Raw genomic sequence first — 17,167 nt, 5'->3', positions numbered from 1 at the left:
ATTCCACTTGTCTAAAGATAAATGCCAGTGATGGTAACGATTTCAAAATGAGTTCGTACAGAATCCAATGAAATGACCACCAAAGTGTCTGCTTGTATTTTGTAAATAAATAATACGTGCCAAAGGATTGTGGAGGAAATTGTGTAATTGCTGAAAAATTAGCAAATAAGAACGGGATGCGGGTCAAGCGTCGTGTCCGACTTTCAAAGCAATAACAATACATTGTCCCACGTGCGCTTATCTGTGTTGGTGATCTTCAGTGTAAACATTTTTAAGCATAGATTTCAAGATTTCACAAAGTTCAGTTTATGTAACTGTACCAGCTCTAGATCCTCGAACCAGGCTTAATTGTCACTATATTATAGTGACAATTAAGCCTGGTTTTTACAGAATTTCACGTGAAATCAGTGTTTACTGCAACAACTTTCATTTATCTTTAAGGGCATACCCAATGGCCCGAATTCACAAAGGTGGACTAAAGTTATACCGGGGTTAAATTTAGTCGGGGGTTAGCTAATACCCGGGTATAAAGTTAGTCCACCGCGCTATTCACAAACGGTGGACTAACTAATCCATGGACTAACTTTATACCCGGGTACTAAAGTTAGTCCATGGCTGAGTTATACCCGGGGTATAACTTTAGTCCATGGATTAAATCATGAACTGAAGCTAGCATACTATTATAACACTGCACTGAGCATGCTCAGTAGTGAGATGATTGTCTGCTTGTACTGAGCATGCTCAGAAGTGATGTGATGCCAGTTTGCAATGGAGTCTGCAAAAAACAGATCTGCCAACTGGCATCACAGCGAGCGATCGTATCTTCTGGAGCTCGTGCAGGACCGTGCCCACATCTTTGCTAATAGAGCAAATGATGCTCTAAACAACAAAAGAAAAAACCTAGCTTGGGATGAGGTTTGTTCTGCAATTATTGCCAGATATGGGAACAAGTGGACCACCGGGCAAATAAAGACCAAGTGGAAACAACTTCGCAGCCAGGCAAAAAAGGAGTATGGCGAGTGGAAGAGACGCTCCCGTATGACGGGAGGAGGGCCACCTCCAGATCCTCCTTCATCAGTAACTCTATTAATCAAGGAGATTCTCCCAAGTGACTTTATCCAGTTGTCTAACCCATATGACGATGATGCCGGGTTGAATAATGAGGCTGTCACAGCCCTGGAATTTCTAAGCCATGGAGGTCTGACCACAGGCGATGATTGTTTGCAGTAAGTTCATTTTAATAACAGTTTGATTTAGAATTATTCATTATTTTATATCTATAAATAGTTTATCATGTAAAACTGGTACTATTTTTGAAATCCTCACAAATAAAACATCAGAAAAATGCAAAAAAGTCAAAATATGACCCATTCATCAATTCTTGAAATCCCTTTCAAATTTATTTCAAAGAATTTTTATTACCGGCGTTCTCTTGTCGTCTGCGACACCGCGTAACTTCAACTTAGTCCCATACGTAGTAATTTGTGTTTGGAAAAGCCATTTATAGCGCATACTCTACGGACGTGACGGTTCAATATCGAAGTTCATCCTCATGTCCATCTGTACTTGTGTTAGGGATCGCAGAGTATCCCTTTCTCTTTTCATTTCGGTCTCTAATATACTTTGAATAGCTTGAGACTTACCCCAAAGCCCAAAAGCTTTTTTGTGCAATAAAATGTTTCCACAATTGTACTCCTATGATAAGAAATGAGCAAAAATACCGGAAAGAAAAATCTCTTCGTCGTCCATATCGTCTTGCAAATGACATGCCGGTATTTGTTGTTGTTTACTCTAAATTCCGATTATGAAACGCCAGCAGTATCTGCACATTTTCTTGAAATGCGCAAAATAGTTCATGAAAAAATGTATTAACGAAGCTTTGCCAATTTCATTTCTTATTTCAATAACCTTTGACAAAAATTCAATTTCCAACTGTGTCAACAAAACACAAACCCACAATTCTCCCGTCACTTAATTGAATAATTTGATAATCCATTTTTGAAGCTCGTTCATTCAGTTTCTTTCAACTATATCTCTTTCCCTCTCTCTCCACCATAAAGCTATAACTCTGACATCTCGCTGTATGGAGTGTCATAAACAAAGAGCACTGGCTGTTCTTTTGCATTTTCTCGTGGAAAATGTCAGCTTGAGTTGTTCACTTGAACAGAGGCTCGATCTACTGTACACAGGTCACATGCAGGCCAGGGCCTATAAACTACTATCTTCTCAGTCTACCGATTTGCAATTCCCCCTGTACTTCGACAATCAATTACACATAATCCAGCGTGAAAAAAATTACAAACTCAGCTCACAACATGCATTTCTTGACCAATTTTTTTTTATATAAAAAAGACAAAATATAACAAAAACGAGGCCATGTGGATATTCCTACTACCAATAATCAAACAATTATTTTAAGAAAAAATAGTCATGGTTTTCTATTTTTTTAAATCAATTCCGATGATGCATACCATAAAGAAATTTGCCCCCATACCTCTATCCTACCTCTTTCATCGTAGGCCCTTTTTAATTTAAAGCCGAACTTTAAAATGTGCAGATCTATTTTTTTAAATCACAAATCACTTTCATCATATATGTACCAGTATATATGTGAAGAAAAAAAGGATTGGGGTGGTTAATTCTTCTCAAGTCCTTTCACACTTCCAAGTTATACAAAAAAGCACATTATGATTTTTTTTGGCAAATTAACTTTCCTTTGAAAGGTTTTTTTTTTTGGGGGGGGTGTCGAAAATCGCCTGGTACATTTTAAAAAATGTCATAGGAGAGCTAGTAGTTAGGGCAATTTTTCAAACCATCTAAGCAACATATGAGATTAAGCAAATGCTTTCAATTATTACCTGCTATGAAAAAATCAAGTTGAATGTTTCTCTAAAATTAAAAATGGGCACTTTTTTGGGGGGGCAGACTTCATCTCCATCATTGGTGTTCAATTAATACATTCAAGTAATTTGTAGAACTTCACTTTACCCCCTTCCTCCTAAAACCTATTAAAGGTGGATTTTCTTTTTTATGAATGTTGATAACCCTATCATACCTTGATAACCCCATCATACTACTTTAGATGACCCACTCCATTAGTAATAGTTTACTCATTCCTTTTCTTTCTCACACACATTTTTTACATTTATTTTCAGGCAAGATGAACAGAACAGTCTTCATCCAGCAACAAGTCATGAACCAGTTCTTGCATCAACAAGGTAATTTCTGTTTTCCTCACCAACACACAAATTTGGAAAGTAAAAGCCCAGTTGCTAAAGCAATATCATCTAACTATCCTACTTCAAAGGTAGCATCGGGGGGGGGGGGGAGGGGGATGTCATATTGAATAGCCCCAAGAGAGGTGTGGGTCATGTGTTGAAACCGGCTAAGCCGCATATCAGATTGAGTAAGGGCTTTTAATTATTACTTGCTCTTTAATATAAAATAAAACTTTAATTTGAATAGTGATTTAAAATTCCGAACGGGCACTTTTGTTTTGGCAGAGTTTATCTCCAACATTGATGCACATTCAAGTAATTTGTAGAACCTCACTTTACCCCCTCCCTCCTTTCTTTTTTATGAATGTTGATAACCCTATCATACCTTGATAACCCCATCATAGGTGTCTATTAAAGGTGGATTTTCTTTTTTTTATGAATACAACCTTGATAACCTTATTATACTACTTCACATGTCCCGTTCCATTAGTAATATTTTAATAATTCTCTCACACATTTTGACATTTATTCAGGCAAGACGAACAGAACAGTCTCCATCCATCAACAAGTCATAAACCAGTTGTTGCAGCAACAAGGTAATTTACATGTTTTTCCTCCCTAACAATAAACAAATTTGGAAAGTAAAAGCCTAGTTGCTAATGCAATATTTTCTAACCAACCCACTTGGAAGGTGGATGAATTATCTTGTTTAAAATGTTTTATCCTTTATTCATGGTGGGGGGGGGGTGAAGATTTGCTCCAAAAGAGGTGTGTGGGTCATGTGTTTGAAACCGGATAAGCCACATATAGGATGAGTGTTCAATTATTACCTGCTATACAAAAAAAGGGGAGAAACTGAGAAAGGGAAAGGAATGGTGCTTTTTGAATTCAAGATGGGCACTTGTGTGTTTTTCAGAATTCAACTCCATCATTGATGCACATTCAATACATTCAAGTAAGTTGTAGAACCTCACTGTACCCCCTCCCTCCTTACACCTATTAAAGGTGGACTTTCTTTTTTTATGAATGCACCCTTGATAACCTTATCATACCACATGAGATGTACTTCTTCATTTCGAAAAAAAATAATTTTTTTTTTCTCTCTCACACACATTTTTACATTTATTCAGGCAAGACGAACAGAACAGTCTCCATCCATCAACAAGTCATAAACCAGTTCTTGCATCAACAAGGTAAGTTCCATGTTTTCCTCCCAACAATACACACATTTGAAAAGTAAATGCCTACGTGCTATACAAAATAAAGTGAATAGTGCATGAAATTATATGTAATCATTTTTTTTTTACAAATTAATCTCCTTAAGTGCTTCTAACTTAATAAACCTAAGTAATGTTCAGCTTCAGTTTAACTGTTTCCTCCTTGCCCCTAATAAAAGGGGGGGGGGTGATAAGCAACATTTAACACTCTCCTGAATTACTTCAGATCTTACATTCCATTAGTAATATTTGCATAATTCTTCTTTTTCACACATATACATTAATTCAGTCAAGCCAACATGCAGAACAGTTCCCTTCCATCCACAACTCAGAATGGAGACATTGAAACAACAAGGTAAGTTCACTTCTTGTTTATTATTAACAAGATACACATTTGAAAACAGATGGCTCAGTTGGTAGAGAAATCTAGTCTATAAAAGAATCTACTTTAAAAGTGAATCATCTGAGGGGAATATAGGCATTAAAATCACAATTCTCTATTAACATTAATTCAATTCACACACCCATGCTTATAAAACAGTCATGAAAATCAATATTCATGTGTAGATTATAATTCATTTGACATACTGATATATTAAATATAAATACTAGATTGTCAGCATTATTCAACATTAACATTTTTATAAAATAATTCCTTTTCCAACTCCTGATGGAACTATATCAACCACACTACCTACATTGTATACCTTGTTTAAATGCCTCTGTTGAACCTGATCCTATAATAAATACCAACACACAGCCTTGAATAGAATCTTTTTTAAAAATCTTACAGTCTGTTAAAGAAGATAAAAGAAAAATGCTTGCACCATATAAACAAGCGTTACTTGTTCATGAATCTTCATTTTCATGAATTACATAATTTATCACATTGAATTGCTTTGGACTTCTATATAAATCACCCGATTGCTAAACAAGTACTTGCACATATCATTTACGACTTGTTTTCTAGAAACTTTTGAGATCATTTACATTTGCAATATGGGTGTGTATAGCTCTGAATATAATAATTGCAATTCACATTCAAATGCCTCCATTTATATATTTTTTTATAATAAGTTATGTATTGATGTTCTCTCCTAGGCAAGACACAACTCGAAAGCTTCAACCTCGTGGAGAGAAGAGGCGATCAACCATTCCCCACCAACCAAAAACTAGACCCAAACATCCACATATCCATTCAAGTGAGGAGAGACTCGTTGAACTGGCAGAGGAAGAGCACCAGATACGACTTGAATACATGAGGATAGAACATGAGTATAGGATGGAAATCCTTAAAGTTCAAAAGAAGACTGAAGAGGTGAAGCTAAAGGCTGCTCTTGCCGCATATTCCGAGGACTAAATGAAAAATATCCAAACTTCCTTATTTCTATTCTGATGAACTTTTGCATTTTATTTTTTTTTCATTTCTTCAAAGCATTTAGTCAAGGCTGAATTGCCCCCTAAATTGGTATTAATTATCTTGCCTTTTGGAAAGTATTTAACATACAAGTTCTTTCATCATAATTTTCATGTACCTAAATTATTTATCAGAGAGCAGAAATGTACATAATCCATTTCTTGTAATAAGACATATTTTTATGTGTGTACATACATATATATATTTATAAATATATATATTAGACCACCAATGGCAATAAAGTTGAAGAAATATTATTGTTCATACAACAAATATGTCAATAAATTGGAATTCAGACACTGTTAATGATCTTGTTACTATCATTCTTTTGACTTGGTAACTATGTACCCAATGCATGTGAATATTTAATACTTTCATAACACTACAAGTTGTATATCACTGGATATTAAAGATGGATGACCAGAGCATGATGGACAATTTTAACAAGAAATCCATTTGAATGCTACAAGAATGCCTTTACATACAATGTATATCATCAATATGCTTGAAATTTATTTTTTTGAAGAACAGGGAATGACCTTAAAATTGTTTTGACAGGACTTCGTTTAGACGAAGCAAATGTATCATAATCATTTTATTCATCAAAGATATTTCTGAAACAAACGCAAGAGGGAGGATATTAATTCATGAAGTTTCAAACAATGAGAGATGAATTTGAACCAAGTCAGCAGACAATTTTACCATTACTGCATGTAACCAGGTGTACTGGGTGTATCAATGAGACATGTCTACATAAGGAGTCGCTGATGGGGAACATGTAAATGTAGATTGCATGTGAAAGGGCTTCCACACTGGGTATGCAGAGTTGTAAAGTAGAGTTGTTTGGGAAAACTATTTGGTGTGCAAATCACAAATGACAGAATTCTGGCATCTTTTCAATCATTTTGGACTTTTAAAACTTGAAGTATTTACTTTAAAACTCTTTTTTTAAATTTTCATTTGACACATGAAAAATGATATGTATTGCACAAGTTTAACTTTGGGGAAATAAATTGGTATCTTAAAAAGGTGTCTACATGTATGACAAGGAGTTCCTTAAATTGAATATTTTTTTAAAAATGCATCATGAATAGCACCATCAGAGAATTGAAAGAGCAACTTTCAATTTATGACAATGATGCCAATTTAAAAAATGAGGCTGTGACAGTGTAATCCTTGAATTCAAATTGTAAAAGCTAATATTTTTCATGCTCCAAAGTGCACGTAAAAGAGCGACATGGTCTCAAAGAAACAATGTCCATAATACGGTAGTAAAAATGATTGTATGCGTACTACCTAACACTCTGAATGCCCAGTGTAAAAGCCCTGTAATGCTGGAAAATAACAAATACCTTGTCAGCATCTCAATTCAAGGATTTCCTCTAAGTGGACTGGAAGAACAGCTGGTACCAGAGAAGATGGTTCTGAGTGGCTACTTGGGTTAGTTGGAAAAATGGTCCTCAATGATTTGCTCTCTCCTGAGCCTACCAGCGACAGCGTCATGTAGGCCAGGAGGAAGGTGGACAAGTGGAGGCATTTCCTCTGGCTCAGGTCCTGGAATATTTACCTCGTTATGGTCGAGGGAGATGTTCCACAGGACCGAGCAAGCCACTATTATTGTGAAAGTAGTATCCACCTTCACGCGCAAATCATTGAGGCACGGGAACCTCCTCTTCCAACGGCCAAAGGTGCGCTCGATAACGCAACGTCCTCTTTTGTGGGCGCTATTGTAGCGCACCTGTGGCCGTCCAAGAGGATTAAGGAGGGGAGTCAACAGAAAGGGGAGGCAGGGGTACCTGCAATAGAAAAATTAAGAAAGAAGCATTAGAATTTCTCTTACATATTTATTCATTGCTTACGTTAACATTCCTTATGTAATTATGTTTCTCATTACATTATTTTGATGGAGATTTTGTTTATAATTTTAAACCAATTATTTTGAGATTCAAATTTATAATTATATACATCGAAATCCTTTTCATGGTTGATACTTCATTTCATCTTCTAGGCTTGCATTACTTTGAATTGTGGAGGAGCCGTGGTGTAGTGGTTCTGACTCTCGCCTTGTAAACAGAGGGTCGTGTGTTCGAATCCCACCGCGGTCTGGCGTCCTTTGGCAAGGCGTTAATCCACACTTTGCCACTCTCGACCCAGGTGCTAAATGGGTACCCGGTAGGATGTGAAAGTCATTGTAGCTTGTCCAGTATTGTGTGCGCCTAACAGGCGACTGACTGGAATACTCCCCCAGGGAGTGGAGGATGTGCACACATTGTGTGCGGGAATGACAGATTGAATCCGATGACCGGGGTAATAATATATCTGTAAAGCGCTTAGAAACGTCGTTCTGATGGATTAAGCGCTATATAAAAGCGGATTATTATTATTATTAATTCAAGACTGGTGAATCTTAACTTAATCCTAACCACACCGGTCTTACAGTGTTTTATGTGACTGTAGGGTTGAATCAACCAACACCGTGAAAATTGGCATGATAACAGTGTGGGATGTGATGTAAAGGCTGTATAATAATTTTTTTCAAAATAAAGATTTTTTTCATAAGGCTTTATCATGCTTATTTATGCGTTAATCATACTCTTTGCTCTAATTCACTAAAAAAGTTCCTAGAATGCTAATTTTGGGTGTTAATATTTTTCAAATACCATTGCTATCACAAATGAGAAAATTTCTTGTTTGAAAATGAATGAGGACAGGAAAAATACTCAAATCTTTATAAACAAGGCAAGAGCGATTTAGTGTCTCGCCCACGTTTGAAAAAGACCAGAAATATTGTGATTTGCGAGGACACGTAACAGAATGGTATCGAAACTTCATTGTGAAATGACTGGGATGAAAACACTTGTCATAAGAGCCTTGCACATAAACTTTCACGTTAACCTGAAAATGACCTTTGACCTTACCATGTGACCTCTGACTACAGCCTAACATGCAGGTCCCCCAAGTCCATCCACCTTCCAAGTTTGGTTGAAAAGCGACTTACGGATGTGGAGTTATGTGTCATTAGGTTTGTGACGGACGGACAGATGACATTTGGATCCTTAAGTCTCGCCTTCACCTCTGGTGGGCGAGACAAAAATGAGAAAACTCAATTTACATTGCCATCACAAGAACGAAAACAAGATGGGCGGACAGCACAGAAACCTAATTCCTCACTTTTAATCTATCAAATGTTTAAATCACTTTTGCTCAAAAGAACTTCACATACATTCATGAGGTAAGTTTACACCCATATAATACATAAATTCATTCTCACAATTTTTTTGTACTTCATATATTAATTTCTTATAAATACACATAAATAATTTCCAAGTCAAAATGTGATTCTTAAAAAAATACAGGTGTATGTATAAATTAGTATATTTAATGTTTTTCAAAATTCTGTGTAGAAATTTTGTATCCCCACCTTGAGCTATCAAACATGTGTATAAAGCAAACAGAATTGCAATTGGACTTGAAATGAAGAAGCATTTTGAAATTGTGGACGGCCGACACGCCACGGCATAAGCTCATCTGGCAATCTCCCTCTAATAAAAATTATCTTGAAAAAATAATTGACATACCCACTATCCCCAAGTAGCCACTCAGAACCATCAGCCCTAGCTTCCAGCTGTCCTTTCAGTGCACACTCAGAGAAAATCCGTGAATCGTGGGTGCTGCCCGGCCATCTGGCAACGATATTTGTTATTTTTCCAGCTACATCACATACAACCTAAATGTTGTGAAAGGATAAATATCCATTAAAAAAAATCTACCATCATAACCTATAATTTCATTTAAACTCAATCTAGAAATTGACGTTTCATAGAAAAGTATACAGCAAACACATGAAATCTGTTTTGAAATGTAGAAGTCAATGAACTTCTACAAGAAAAGCACATGTGTGAGAGAAATACAGATTTTCTGATTAACCAGTAAATCAGAAAATCACTATCCCTATGTATCAAGCGATATGTTCTTCAGGGAAAACGTTTCTCAACTATTTTTAATTTCCACATAGGTGTTACATTTATCTGTTACTATCTTTAAGCAGTTATGTATTGAGGGAAATAACTTCCATGAGAGAAGAAAATGAGATAGACAATAGTATTATGTCTTTTTTTTTTGGTCATTATCAAATTATTCCTGAGTCCAGTATCAATCAATTCAATTTCAAATTGAAAACAGTGTAGTGTAATACTAACCTGTACATTTACAGAGTACCTGTTCTTCCTGTTAAGGAAGTACAGGGCTTGTTCCCCACCAGGACTCCTGATGTAGACATGGGTCCCATCGATAGCACCGATGACCCCTGGAAACCCGCAGTAATCATAAAATTGTCGCTGGGTGGTTTCAATTTCATCTCTTGTCGTCGGAAACTTCATGAACTGTCTCTTCCTCCTTGCGATTGCCTCAGAAACATCTTTGATGATTCTGCACACGGATGATTGTGATACAGTTGCTTCGTCTGCGTGCATCTTCTGAAAGGTGCCTGCAATTATGAATAAGTGATATTAAGTAATGGGTTTGATATGGAAGCCAGTCATGATTAAATAATCCCTAATCCTTGATCCTTACATTATTCTGAATCAGACACCCTCTTACAAACCTAACCCTAGCAATATATCCTCAGAAGGATTAAGAATGAAGCATATGTTGCAAGAGCATAGGTCGTGTTATCATGCAGATTTATTTCTCAGATGAATAATAATAATATGGACCATTTACATAGCGCAGTTAAATACCATACTGCGCTTTACAATTGGTACCATAATTATTACCCCTGCAGTAGCTGATCCATCATACAGACGCTCAAGCATTCGAGGAATTTATTCCTTCCAGGTACCCATTCACCTCACCTGGGTTATTGAGTGCAGCACAACATGGGTAAATTTCTTGTAGAAGGAAAGAATGCCTAGGTCGAGAATCGAACACAAGTCTCTCAGATTGAAAGACAAGTGTCCTAACCACTAGACCATGATGCCCCCCCCCAAAAAAAAAAAAAACATGTTTCGGCAATGATGATCATAAACATTTATTTATTGGTACATAATGGACATAAAAATTGATCAGCTGCACATGGTGAAAGGGTCAATATACAAGAATTTATGAAGTATAATATAACAAGGCAAATGAGAAAAAACTTATTAACAGTGTTATGTATCAAAAGTAATAAGTCTACTTAAAAAGATATGATTATCTCATATTATTATCAATAGAAGATTGAGGGAGAGGTAAGCTCAGGGAAAGAGACAGAGAGAGATGGAGAAAAAGAGACAGAGGGTGTAACGGGACTTAAAATAGAAAAAAGAGAAATTTGAGTGAGGTAGAAAGAAAAAGAGAAAGTGGTGAAGAGGATAATGACATGAAGGACAAAACAAGAGACAAAATATTGTAAATTATGATTGAAAATACATAAGGATTTAATCAGCATTCAGCAGTCTAGTCAATTTTACATTCCTGGAAGAAAGCATGAATGACTGGAGAAATTTGAAAGCACATTCATCTAAGTGATGTAACCCCACCCCCCTCCCCTATTTTATAGTTAGAGGGCACATGCAAACTTCCAAAACTCAAGGGATCTTGATAACAGGGAAAAGGATTAACTTACCAACAGCATAGAAACGAAGTCCAGTCAAAACCTGCAACATGACAGGCAATGGGTCATTCCTGTCTGTCTGTCTCTCTAAATCCCCTTCGAGCATATTGATGATATACATCGCAGTTTCTTTGGAGAAGCGGTACCTTTCTCTGAAAGGTTCATCCTCGTAGCATTCAAATGGATTCTTCCTGTCCCTTAATCCACGCTCCGGTCTTCCAATGTGTTGCTGAATCTGCAAGAAAGTTGAAGTTGGAAGATTGTGTTGAAGAGTCAACATGAATGGGTAGTTTACTATTTAAAGTTTTAATTATATTACAGTAAACAAGGCAAAATCCATTTTGTGTCTTGCCAACTAATAAAAATAACCAGAAATATCTTAATTTGCGAGGGCAATCAATAGAATTGTATCAAAACTCCATTGAGAAATGACTGGGATGGAATAACACTTATCATAAGAGTTTTGCACATAAACTTTCATTTTGATCTCAAAATGAACTTTGACCTTACCATGTGACCTCTGACTGCAGCCTAACATGCAGGTCCCCCTAGTCCATCTTCTATCCAAGTTTTTTTTAAATAGCTTGGACCAGCTGCAGTTTTGTTTTATTTACTTTTCCTTTTTGTCTATAAGAAGGAAAAAATAACATGCATCTAAATGTATATAGAATTTAATTCATAGAGGTTCTTTGTTTCTTCAAAAAGGATATTCTAATGAAATTAAAGAAAAAAAAGAGAACTCATACATACCTCCCTCTCTCTCTCAACACGGCGCAGCTGTTCAAAATTGCGAGCCATGACTTTCACTATCGTAGGTACATGTATGGTATGTTGCTGAAGTGTTAAGACTGTTAGGGAGGAAAAATAGAATGGGGAAAAATACTAATCAATCATACTGCAATGTCACGGTATATAAAGACAATGGAGATCTAAATGTGGCCTAATGTGAAATTAAAATACATTTGTACGGTCACCAAGTGGAAAAAAGAAAGGGGTGGGGAAAAAATATACATGTAGCACACACAAAAAAGAAAGAGAACCTTTAATCAAAGTTGGATCTGGCTAATTATACACAGACTGACAATAAATAAATCATGAATATACAATAATGATTTACGGGGGGGGGGGGGTACATGTAGGTATAGAAAAGTTCACTTGTATACAGGACCACTTGTATACCATTCTGACCAACCTGATTCAGGCTGTGTTAAAATTCAATCAGTACATCAGATACTAGTACAATTCAATAATTAGAGAAACAACAAATTCCAATAACTCATTAATTCATGATCAGTCTAATATAACAAATTTTGACTGTGCACATACCATCTTTTAACATACAAAAAATATTAAAATAATAGGGGGGGGGGTAGGTATAGAAAAGTTCACTTGTTGTATACAGGACCACTTGTATACCATTCTGACCAACCTGATTCAGGCTGCTACAATTCAATCAGTACATCAAATACTAGTACAATTCAAAATACTATAAATAATTAGAGAAACAACAAATTCCAATAACTCATTAATTCATGATCAGTCTAATATTATGGCAGTGAGTCCAAACTTCGCGCGTGTCCATACTTCGCGGACGGTCATTATCTAAATAACTAGCCAATATCCTTAAAATCTGACATCATCAACGTGAAAAGCGACCTAAAATTACCCTTTGGTGTAAGTTTCTTTAGGATGAGTTCAGTATTCATGAAAATATTGGCAAAAGATCGGCAAATTTGTCACCGCGAGCGCCCGATTTGAAGAATCAACAAGCATCACGATATCACCATTTTGCAAGCAAAAATCATCAAAAATGTGAGTTAAATTTGGTACTAACCGATTCTATAGCATTTTGCCATCAATCTGATATAAATATTTCACTTTTTGAGCCTGAGTTTTTGTTTAAATCTCCACAAAAGCTTTGGTGCGCGAAGTTAGGTCACACTTTTTCTGAACGGTTTTCCAGCACAGCCCGCATTCGCCGATCGGAATAGAATTTTGAGATCGCGATAATGGCAAAACCCCTTGACCTACCTTACATTTTGTCCATGATTTTATAGTTTACGATCTTGCCGTCAATGTGGTAACTATTTCTTGAATTGGTTTTGTATAAATTTTGAGTATTTTGTGTGCAAAAATTAAGCCTGATGAATATTTTTGAAAAGTGCGCGAAGTTTGGACACCCCATCATACAAATTTTGACTGTGCACATACCATCTTTTAACAGACAAAAAATATAAAAATAATAGGGGTCTGAAGTGAAGCAAGCCACACCGAAAAATCAAGCAATATAGATCTAACATTAAAATAGAAGAAACTAGATCCATCTCCAAATCCGAAAATTGCAACGATTAAAATGGATATCAATTAGATCTAGGCCTATCATGACTTCAACTTCATTTCTAGACTCAATTCACAAATATTATTGCGAAGAAATATTGGCATTTTATTGGGGGGGGGGGGGTTGATAGCAAATATAATTAATATTTCCGGCATTATCGTGATATTGGGAACCACCGTTCACTTCATACAGCAGCGCTTTATTCAATCACACGCACAGTTCCCCATTTCCACCTCCATTCACTAAAATTCAGTCTTTGTAAAACTACAACAAGTGCACGTACACAAATCTACGAGTGGTTCCCAAAACCACGATTTGGCCATATTTCCTTGCAAGAATGGCTTAAGATAACACAGAAGATAGAGTAGGCTAGGCTACGGTACCATGTGTACGTGATTAACCCAGGCCAGGGAGCTCCGGCCCGCAGAGAAGCCGAGCCGGAGCTCCCTGGCCTGGGTTAGCGTACCAGCGGCATCGTTGCATCCTCGCACTGTTAAACACACAAAAACACATTGCTGGGACTGAGCAGCTCTACACACGACGATGACAATGATTCAGATACAATATTGAGTTTTGGAGCATACTTTTAGGACAGTTTAAGCAATCATTAATAGATATAGATGAATCTGAAGAGTTCTTACTAATTAAACTTCAAGTAATGATGCAATTTACTTACAATCTTGGTCGCAGTCGTGAAATTCGTAGCGTTATATACGGCAACAACACATGAATTGACTGCCGAAAAAAGTTAACTTTTTGGCGGCAAACTGACGGTAACTTTTCCGCAATAGAAATGCTGCTCTCTGATTGGTTAAAACCGTGGACTAACTTTAATCCACCGATTTAGTCCACCCCAAAGAGCTGACTAAATCGTGACGTCAAATGACGCGTTTTATACCCCGGTATAACTTTAGTCCACCTTTGTGAATCGCAAAAGTTAGTACCTAGGTACTAACTTTAGTCCATGGATTAAAATGACGTCAAATGACGCGTTTTATACCCCGGGTATAACTTTAGTCCACCTTTGTGAATTCGGGCCAATATCTGAGACTGGATGAAACTTATGGTACTTCAAATAAAATTAAATACCGTTAGTCCTTGCTTACAAGCCCATACCATCTTGAATGAAATATCTTTACATTTTTTCAGATTATAGATATTTATTCTTTGATTTTGTATTGCCCTCTTGTTTTTGTATGGAAGATAAAGCTGTTTAATGAAGTTGTAGGTATTACAGTAATACGAACTATAACCAAAGCAAATAACACCAGTTTATAGCTCAAAATGGCATTTCAGCTTTAAATTAATTTTGTAAAGGTTTTGTACACAAATCTGTGTGGAGTGTTGTGGCCCAGTGGATTAGTCTCCAGACTCTGAAACAGAAGGTCGTGGGTTCGAATCCCAACCATGGCGTAATTTCCTTCAGCAAGAATTTGATTCACAATGTGCTGCACTCAACCCAGGTGAGGTAAATGGGTCCCTGGCATTAATGTTGCATATACTGTAGAGCGCTTAGAGACTTCTGTTAAAGTAAGTATTAAGTGCTATATAAGCAAGCATAATTGTAATCCTGAAAATACTTAAATTTTGAGCCAACATCCAATTATGCTATGTTTTGTAATTCTGGGAGGGTTTATCTTAATTTTTTTTAAATAATGTCAACATAGCATCTTTGTCCTCGCTTGAGCTCTGCCTGAGTTTCATCACAGTGATTGACAGCCATTTCTGCCCTAAACAGTTGCATAAGGAATGGCAGTGTATGAAGCCTCAAAGCTTTGAGGTCAATAAGGTCGCAGGGGTGTTTGTAATGTGACGCATCTTGTATGATCGGGTTATGAGATAACTGATGATGAGAACAAAATTTATTTTGTATTTGGTAATTGCTACGTCATGTAACGAAAAGTTGCACAAGACTTGAAAGAAAAAAAGTATTTTTTTCCCTAAAAATTGTCACATAAAAAGTTGAGGGGTGCGGGGGGGAGGAGTGGATTACATCCTCCCCATCCTTATATGGATTTTATAATTCAGAGGATGTGGAGACATGTATAAAGTTTTTTAAATAAAGGTAAAGTTTTTGAAATAAGGGTGAAGTAGTGGCCATGAATGGTTGTCTTTTCTATCAATTGTCAGTGAAATCTTGTGAATGTGTTAAATCAATTAATATTAAATCAATTCATTTTTTTTATTTACCTCTACAGAGAATACATCAATCTTCTTGAGTTTGACGATATCAAGGATGAACAAGCAACAGAAGATCAGTCACCACTGCTTGTCCGAAATTGCAAACCTATCCACTTGTAAGTTTACAATGGTATAAGCACATTTGATTCATAATTGCAGCTTTACGTAACGTATAAAAAGTATATTTAAAAAGAGGATCAAAGGGTCAACAATAGGGGCAAAAAATAAATCAAAGTATTGACCTATGGTCAATGAATTTTTAGTAAAATGCCTGTAACCCCAGTTGCAAATTTCCTTTATTGCTCTCATTTGGCTGAAAGGTTAAAAATGAAGAATAATTTAATTTTAATGGCTTCTTTCTACGGGCCTAGTAAAGATATTTGAGAACTTTAGCACTCATTTGTCTGATTAGACCTGTACTTATGTAAAATATTCACCTTAAATATTCTAAATACATGTTATATGTCGGTGTCCCATTTTCATTTCAACTTCCATAACGAAGTTTAGTCACTATCCAGTACCATTCCTGGCTTGCTTTTCTTCCAGTTTATAGTGCGAACTGCGAACAGATATTTTCTCCTAATAATGCAGCCACTGTCATGATTGATATTTAACCAATTTGATATTTAATTTTGAATTTCACAGTGCAATGCCTGTAACAAAACAAGTGTAACGCCCGTAACGGTCAACTAAACAGGCATTTCAATTTGTTGAATAGGTTTGGAAATAAATCATGCATGCTAAATTGAACATTATGGAGTCCATGAACTCTCAATGTACACATATGGGACTTTAATTGTATTTCAAACGTCAGAGACTTAAGAAGTCTCTTAAGAGACTTCTTAAGTCTCTGACGTTTGAAATACAAGAGCACACAAAAGCCTTTTTTGGCAGGTCAAAAATACTGTACAATAAACAAATAGCAGCAGTAACAAATCAGACAAAACTGCAGACTGTCTTTGATGATAGTTTCAATTGCATTTTCAATAACAATATTACAATTTTAAGATTATCTCAGTATTATTTGAAACAATAAATTCATCAACAACACTCCATGTCTGCATGTACAGGTAAACGCTGTAAAAAACAAGTGTAAGGAGTTGAATTTTGCCTTATTTGATATAATTGTTTATTTCACACTTTGCTTTCCATACTTCACTACCATTTCTATACCATTGTCACACACCTGTTTTTCTCATTCCT

The 17,167-nt window shown here is 36.2% G+C and overlaps 2 protein-coding genes across 6 annotated transcripts; one reads left to right on the top strand and one right to left on the bottom strand.

Moving 5' to 3' along the window:
- The first annotated feature begins 457 nt into the window (after positions 1 to 457).
- LOC121429781 (myb/SANT-like DNA-binding domain-containing protein 3) lies at positions 458 to 7,148 on the top strand. Of its 4 annotated transcripts, XM_041627007.1 has the most exons (6): positions 458 to 1,226; positions 3,156 to 3,218; positions 3,752 to 3,814; positions 4,349 to 4,411; positions 4,725 to 4,790; positions 5,537 to 7,148. In XM_041627007.1, the coding sequence occupies exons 1-6, from the start codon at positions 769 to 771 to the stop codon at positions 5,793 to 5,795; spliced, it is 972 nt and encodes a 323-aa protein (XP_041482941.1). In that variant the 5' UTR covers positions 458 to 768; the 3' UTR covers positions 5,796 to 7,148. The 4 variants fall into 4 exon arrangements, with proteins under 4 accessions (XP_041482941.1, XP_041482942.1, XP_041482943.1 ...); XM_041627008.1 differs by lacking the exon at positions 3,156 to 3,218; XM_041627009.1 differs by lacking the exon at positions 3,752 to 3,814.
- LOC121429780 (putative nuclease HARBI1) lies at positions 6,806 to 14,817 on the bottom strand. 2 transcript variants are annotated; one of them, XM_041627006.1, is made up of 7 exons: positions 14,460 to 14,817; positions 12,196 to 12,293; positions 11,458 to 11,680; positions 10,052 to 10,338; positions 9,502 to 9,579; positions 9,431 to 9,456; positions 6,806 to 7,648 (listed from the first exon to the last, which is right to left on the bottom strand). In XM_041627006.1, the coding sequence occupies exons 2-7, from the start codon at positions 12,241 to 12,243 to the stop codon at positions 7,294 to 7,296; spliced, it is 1,017 nt and encodes a 338-aa protein (XP_041482940.1). In that variant the 5' UTR covers positions 12,244 to 12,293; positions 14,460 to 14,817; the 3' UTR covers positions 6,806 to 7,293. The 2 variants fall into 2 exon arrangements, with proteins under 2 accessions (XP_041482940.1, XP_041482939.1); XM_041627005.1 differs by having other exon boundaries at positions 9,431 to 9,579.
- Positions 14,818 to 17,167: the final 2,350 nt, after the last annotated feature.

Source organism: Lytechinus variegatus, chromosome 16, assembly GCF_018143015.1.
Source record: "Lytechinus variegatus isolate NC3 chromosome 16, Lvar_3.0, whole genome shotgun sequence".
Taxonomy (NCBI): domain Eukaryota; kingdom Metazoa; phylum Echinodermata; class Echinoidea; order Temnopleuroida; family Toxopneustidae; genus Lytechinus; species Lytechinus variegatus.
Note: the sequence above shows the minus strand (reverse complement) of the source record. Positions and strands in the feature narration are given on the sequence as shown.

Bases quoted from the DNA above. Each gene is read 5' to 3' on its own strand.
- LOC121429780 (XM_041627005.1), bottom strand. From the start codon at position 12,243: ATGGCTCGCAATTTTGAACAGCTGCGCCGTGTTGAGAGAGAGAGGGAG. The intron at 11,681-12,195 runs GTATGTATGAGT...ACTTTCTTGCAG, and splicing joins GTGTTGAGAGAGAGAGGGAG to ATTCAGCAACACATTGGAAG. The intron at 7,649-9,430 runs GTATGTCAATTA...TTTCTATTGCAG, and splicing joins TGGCTACTTGGGGATAGTGG to GTACCCCTGCCTCCCCTTTC.
- LOC121429781 (XM_041627007.1), top strand. From the start codon at position 769: ATGGAGTCTGCAAAAAACAGATCTGCCAACTGGCATCACAGCGAGCGA. The intron at 1,227-3,155 runs GTAAGTTCATTT...ATTTATTTTCAG, and splicing joins ACAGGCGATGATTGTTTGCA to GCAAGATGAACAGAACAGTC. The intron at 3,815-4,348 runs GTAATTTACATG...ACATTTATTCAG, and splicing joins CCAGTTGTTGCAGCAACAAG to GCAAGACGAACAGAACAGTC.